Source organism: Schistocerca serialis, chromosome 11, assembly GCF_023864345.2.
Source record: "Schistocerca serialis cubense isolate TAMUIC-IGC-003099 chromosome 11, iqSchSeri2.2, whole genome shotgun sequence".
Classification (NCBI taxonomy): domain Eukaryota; kingdom Metazoa; phylum Arthropoda; class Insecta; order Orthoptera; family Acrididae; genus Schistocerca; species Schistocerca serialis.
The window spans coordinates 70,286,966-70,294,152 of record NC_064648.1 but is presented as its reverse complement, the minus strand read 5'-3'; the positions used below and the strand labels follow the sequence as shown (position 1 = coordinate 70,294,152).

Below are 7,187 nucleotides of genomic sequence, written 5' to 3'. Positions count from 1 at the left end.
ATCTACTGATTCACAATCAGTATGACTTTGAATTAGACAGCTCAGTTTTGAACCATTAGGGTAGACAAAATAACAGTTTTTTACTGGTAGGGACAAGTTATGAAGACAATGATTTGACCCTGGACTGATATGTACATCAAATGAATTCACAATTGCAAATAAGGACTACCATAAGCTGTAGAATGGAGTGACAACAATGAAAATTTTTGCCATATTTGGACTCAAACGCGGTTATCCCATATATTGTGAGTGGTCACCACAACATTTGGCTGTCCATGCACAACTCATGGCCAGACCCAGATTTCCATATGTTGTCGATCATGCATCTACAGTGTGAACTCTAGCATCCATTATGTATATTCCTATAGAGGTCAGATGTTGTACTTGAAAGTCACTTGTCCGCTATTAGCAGATAAGTATGGTATTGTAGTGCCAGTGTTATTCTAATTATGATGCAAAGTTCCTTTGGACATACATGCAATACCAAAGGACCAGTTCACCAGCTAGGGTTGACAGAAAAGATAGAGAATATCCAAAGAAGAGTGGGAGAATTTATTCTGTGTGAGAGTGTTACAGAGATGGCCAACAAACTCCACTGGCAGATGTTACAAGAGAGGCATTGTGCTTCATGGAGAGGTTTACTATTGCAATTGCAAAACAGTGTCTTCCCAGAAGTGTCAGAGAACAGGTTACTTCCTCCCACATACATCTCATCTAATGACCCTGAAGAGAAGATTGAAAAAATTAGAGCCATTACAGAGGATTACTGTCAATTATTCTTCCCATGCACCATTTGCAAGTGGAACAGGGTAGGGGAAATCAGTTAGTGGTACCTGAAGTACCATCTGTCACACACCATTAGGTGGCTTGTAGAGTACGATGTAGATGTAAATAAAGAAACCAAACGACGACTGGGAGAGTGGTCTTTTAACCACATACATCTCCATACTGCACCTGCAGACACGGTGGTGGCTCATCTAGGCCTAGAATGTGGAACTTTATTTACTTATTTTAACTTTGATTTCTTTCATGACCTGTTTCTGGGAAAAGCTCATCATAAATATGATTAAAATGTATATTTTTGTCATCTGGTTCCTTCTCAATAGATTGAGACTGCATCAATGGTGGCTCATAGCTGGGAAGTTAAGTGAAGAGTTAGCACAAAAGAGAAATATACTTATAATACATCAGCTTATTGAAAGAATTGAACTTCCCTATTTCTCATACACTAAAACTGTCATTTGGTTCTTTAAGTCTGCCAATTCGTTGGTGATGCCTTCAAAGAATTGCTGTTTGTATTATTGGTGCTATAAATTCTTTATGAATTGAATTATTATATGAAGAAAAGTTTGACTATTTCAGATATGTATTTATATGCTTCAGGCAAGAAAAGCTTTATTTTACAATACTACAGTAGAAGAGATGGACAGAATAAAGGAGAACAGTTTGTAATGATCTCTAAAGATGTCCTTATTATCATTAAGCATTTCTAACAAATTTCTGGTGGAAATTTTTATTTATTCTCATCAACATACAAAACAGAAAATCCATTTCTGAAGCATTATGTTTTGGAGAATAGATGCTCAAAGATATTTTGCAAGATTTCAAGTGTACTAGAAGGAAAACATGTGGTATTCTTCAAATTATGTGGTTTCAACAAGGCAAACTAAATCTTTTGACTATCATGAAATCTCTCACACATTTCCATCAAAAAGTCATCAAAAAGTTTGTAACAGAAGGCTCAATACAATGTCAAAAGGTTGTTTCTAATAAAGTACACACTATATCACAGGCAGGTTTCATATTTAAAACACACAGCACTAAACGTTCTACAGATGGACGCTTGCTCCATTCATACAACAACCACTGTTTTACACTCTGCCATCTGAAAACCAGAAGTAGTCAGGAATAAATTTTCCATCTATCTCACTGCATGCCCAATCCACAGATAAACTCAAGCAGGTGACACAACAGTTGCTCATCATATGGCTCCATCCATGAGGTTGAGCTGCAAGGAAGGAATGCCACTTTACTTTACTTGGTCAGAATCTCTCTCTCTCTCTCTCTCTCTCTCTCTCTCTCTCTCTCTCTCTCTCTCTCTCTCTCTCTCACACACACACACACACACACACACACACACACACACACACACACACACAAATGATATTACAATTACTAGCTTAATCTTTCACAATTTTTCTGTATTAAATATACAAATTTTAATAAAATAAGAACAAGAAGTAATCAATTTAAATTTATAATCATACATTATTTGTCTTTCAGAGATAGAAACAGCAAACATAAGAAAAAATATAACAACACCTAGCTACAATAGTAGAATTTCTTATTCATGACTTCATAGATCCATTACAACAGCAAGCTTAAGGAGGTCAGTGGCTGTTCTCCAAGTTCATAGCACAACATTTTTCCATACATATTTTACATATATATTCTATCAATTCAGCTTTTTTTGTAATCATTGGACATCAGCCAGAAAATCGGTTTAACTGAAATTTAATTAGATCAAAGTATAGATAAACAAATGCAACATTTTAAAGGAAAAACACAGTATATTTACATACCTCTGAAATGGCAGTAGATATGAAACTTTAAAAGAAAAAAAAACTGATGCCGGTGTATCAAATCCTGCAGAAGTGCAATTTAAAAACTTCTATTCATTTCATACCTCGACTGTTCTTCATCCAGATTTCATTTCAGTAGAAAGGTACACTCCTAAGAACTACCTTCACAAAATGTTCATGATACTTAATTTTATATTCAGGCTAACAGATATCTCATTTATATACAAAATGACAATTTTATAGTCTTGCCAAACCCTCATCCAGGAAAAATTTCTGTGGGTGTCCATGCATTCAGCTGTTGTCCAGGTCCTTTTCTATTTCTGATATGGTTTTCATTTCTTCTCCCTGAACTTAAATTCCTTTCTGAGATTTCTACTTGGTTTCTTCCCCAGTTTGCTTACTATATAGATTGAATAGTATTGTGGATAAGCTACTGTGGTGTCCAGTTCCCTTCTCGTTTACTGCTTGTCTTCCATGTCCTTGACTCTTATAGCTGCAGTTATGTTTTTGTTCAAATTGTAAATAATCTTATGCTGCCTGTATCTTATCCCTGCTATCTTCAGAAATTCAAAGAGTGTATTCCATCTGAATTGACAAAAGAATTTTCAAGACCTACAAATGCTATGGATATAGCATAGGGTCATTATTTTTTTTCTCCATATCTGAAACTGACCTTTATTAAGGCACCTTCTACAAATTACTCAATTCATCTGTAAATGATTGAGGTTAATGTTTTGCAACTTTTAAATTGATGGTTCAATAGTATTCACACCTATGAGCACCTACCTTCTTTGAAACTGGATTATTATACCTTGCTTAAAGTCTGAAAGTGTTGTCTTGTCTCATAAGTTTTGCATGCCAGGTAGAATAGTTTTGTCATGGCTGGCTGCTAGAAAGATTTTAGTAATTCTGAACACTGTTGTCCACTGCAAGTGCCATATTTCAACTTTGGTCTCTCAGGGCTTTGTCAAATTCATCTCACAGTACAAAAGGCTCAAATATGTACAGCAGTCCTTCCCAAATTTAAAATCATAAGCAGCCTTTGCAGAGAAAAGTATAGATTTGGAGGTGTTTGTATTTATGATAGAGGCAATCTTAATTCTAAAGAAGTAAAGTTAAGCAAAGTAACATGTATAGAAAAAGAATTTGAATACTGTGCCTATGAACTGACTGACTGTGGTTTGGTAATTGTCTGTATATGTAGGTCACCTTCTGGGAATTTTGCTTTATTTTTATAAAATCTTGAGGATCTAATGAATGAATTGAGACTTAGGTCAAAATCAACAGTTGTACTGAGTGATTTCAACATCAATTTTAGAAATAATAGTATTTCACATGATGCTCGATTGCTAAATATCTTCACCTTATATAATTTACAAGCTACAGTAACTGATATCACCAGGTGTGGAGATGGGCATGAGACAACAATTGATCAGGTGTTTATTAACAAAGAGACCTGTAGCTATGAGGTTGAAGTAACAGATACTGGTTTCTCTGACCACATGGCAATCAAGCTATTAGTAAAAAGTATGGTTAGGAAAAATCATGGCTGTGGAAACTATGAAGAAACAAGATACATTAATGAAAGTAGCCTTTGGGATTTTCATAGCATGTTGCATAGTGTTAAATGGGACGGAGACTCAAACTAAACTGTATACTCTAAATATGAGTCAATTTTCTCTGATTATAAATACTGCTTTGATGTTGTTTTCCCCCTTAAAAAAGTAAAAATCTCTCAAATTTAATTCATCATTAACTCTGGGAATTAAGAAATCTGCAAGTACTCTTAGAAATCTGGAATGGCACTCAGAGTGTAATGCAGCATTAAAACCATATCTTACATGCTACAGAAAAGTCTACAGAAAAGTTATTCATACAGAAAAAAACTAAACAATGATTTAATTATCAGAAAAGGCAGCAATAAAACCAAATCAGTTTGTTAGGTCATAAACCATAACATTGGTAAATCCAAAGTGACAAACAATAAACTTATCACAAGAAAGTCAGGAAAAGTTGTTGAAGACCCTTGATAGGTTGCCAATATGTTCAATGACTACTACATTACAGTGCTCAAAATCGTATCAAGAACCTGTGGAACTCAAAAGGTAGTAAGTCAAAAGTTCCAGCAAATGAAAAGACAATGTTTTTGTACTCATTTACGCATTCAGAAGTAAGAAATGTAATTAACAAGCTAAAAAATAAAATGTCCTGTGGATGTGATGGTATTCCTGATGTCATAAAACATAGTGCAAACAAAATAATAACTTAACGAGTTAATATTATTAATACATCTTTTACAAGTGGTGAATTCCATTCTGCACCTAAAAAATCAATAATAAAGCCACTTTATAAAAAAGACTGTCCATATACCATACAAAATTATAGACCATTGTCACAACTTTCAGGTTTTGCTAAAGTAATTGAGAGGATTATGTGTGAGAGACTGTTGAGTTTCCTAAACAAATGCAAAATTTTAACCAATGCGCAGAATGGGTTCAGGAAAAGCAGGTCTACAGAAACAGCTGTATATCACTTCTTGGAACAGGTTTTAACTGCAATGGATAATGAGGACTTAAACTGTGGAACATGTTTGGATCTATCCAAGGCATTTGACATCAGTCATGATCTATTGCTAGAGAAACTATATTGCTACGGAGTACATGGAAAAGTTTGCAGCTGGTTTCAATCGTATCTGTGCAACAGCTATCAAAGTGTTGAAATAATACATAATGGCACAAAATATTACTCAACATATCTGAAAGTCAACTGTGGTGAATCACAGGGTTCTGTTCTGGGCCCCTCTGCTCTTCTTAGTTTTTAATAATGATTTTCTTAACCCTCTAACAAGAGCTGAATCAGTACTTTTTGCAGATGATATGAGCCTTTTTATTAAGGGAGTTAGTGAAACTGACCTATAAGAAAAAATAGCTTCAACAATGAATGGCTCAAGGACAATTACTTAATTATAAATGACAAAAAAACTACTTGGATGAACTTTAGGCCCATAAGAAACAAAGTAAAATATAACACAAGAGTTACTCCACTGCACAAGAAAGGTGACAAGTCTTGTCCTAAAAATTACTGTCCAGTCTACCTTGTACTCATCATATCAAAAGTAGTGGAATATTGCATGCAGTTCCAAATCAGTCAACATCTGTCTGTGAATATTCTTAGTGACTCTCAGTATGGCTTCAGGTCCGGTGTGTTAACAGCAAAAGCAGTTGAAGATGTTGTTTCATATATATTCTCATCATCTGAATCAGGATTATCAGTTAATGCCACTCTTGTGGACCTCAGCAACGCATCTGACTCTGTCAGTCACAGGATACTACTAGAAAAACTACACTGCTATGGCGTTAGAGGCTCAGAACTATCTCTGATCAGATCCTATCTGAGCGACAGAAAACAAATTGTGCATTTTAACAACATGAGGTCATATGTCTTGCATATCATGCAGGGTGTACCACAAGGCTCTGTGTTTGGACCTTTACTTTTTATAATATATGTAAATGACTTGCCCAGCACCATGTTATGTAAATCCACACTCTATGCAGATTGTACAACTTTTGTTACAGCAGGGAAAGACTTAGGAAAATTAAACGAGGAAAGTGAGGCTCATTCAGAGCAGCCATCAAGTGGTTCCAACTCAATGACTTGCACATAAATCATGATAAAACTGTAAATATTCTCTTTAGCTTGTGTGTTAAGAGTGATAAGATTGATTGTGTCTCAGCTAAACTACTTGGGATCCATTTTGACTCAAAATTAAAGTGGAAGTGTCATACCAATTATGTTTGTACTAAGTTAGCACGTGTGACATATTTGTTAGGTAAACTAAGGTCATGTGTTAGTGGTAAGTTATTACTCAATGCATACTATGCCTTTTTCCACACCCATTTAACATATACCACTTTGTTGTGGGAAAACTCACCCGGAGCAAAACAAGTTTTCATTTGGCAAAAGAAGGCAGTCAGAAATAACGAGTCTTGTCGACCATATTTCAAAAATCGAAAAATACTAACAGCTGCAGCCCTCTTTATACTAAGTTGTCTGATACACACAAAAGAAAACCAACACAGTCACAAACTATGACAATCTATCCATCACCATGACACATGTATAAAACAGTAAATTGACATCCCAGTTGCTAGACTAAAGAAAACTGAAGATAGTTCCAGGTACATGGGAGTAAAACTATTTAACACGTTGCCAATAGAGGCATATAATGTGTCTCTGAATGAGTCTAAAAGTGTTACAAAGAAATGGCTTGGATAAAAAGCTTTTTATACAATAGAAGAGTTTATAATGTGCACTAAAGATGATGATCTTAAGTACCGGTACTAATATAGTTTCACTTAGATCAAACTTATGCATGTAATTATGATGCAAATACGTTGTGCAGCATCAAGGACAAATTTTTGTATCTTATTAGACAAAAATGATCTGCAATATATTACACTATTTCTGTTAGTAATGTAAACCGTATATGTACACAAATGATGACATCAATTGCATTTCTAATGCCTAAAGATGGATAATAAAATAAATAAATAAACAAATAAATAAAAAGAACAAACTTGTTTTACAAAATTTTTAGGTGTATGC

The 7,187-nt window shown here is 34.7% G+C and overlaps 1 protein-coding gene across 1 annotated transcript in view; it reads right to left on the bottom strand.

Annotated features, from left to right (window-relative positions):
- Positions 1 to 1,873: 1,873 nt before the first annotated feature.
- LOC126426981 (uncharacterized) overlaps positions 1,874 to 7,187 on the bottom strand; it is a 635,564-nt gene continuing 630,250 nt past the window's right edge. The window contains exon 6 of the mRNA XM_050089139.1: positions 1,874 to 2,008. Coding sequence (XP_049945096.1) covers positions 1,982 to 2,008 — 27 coding nt within the window. The 3' untranslated portion in view covers positions 1,874 to 1,981. The remainder of the gene's footprint in view (positions 2,009 to 7,187) is intronic.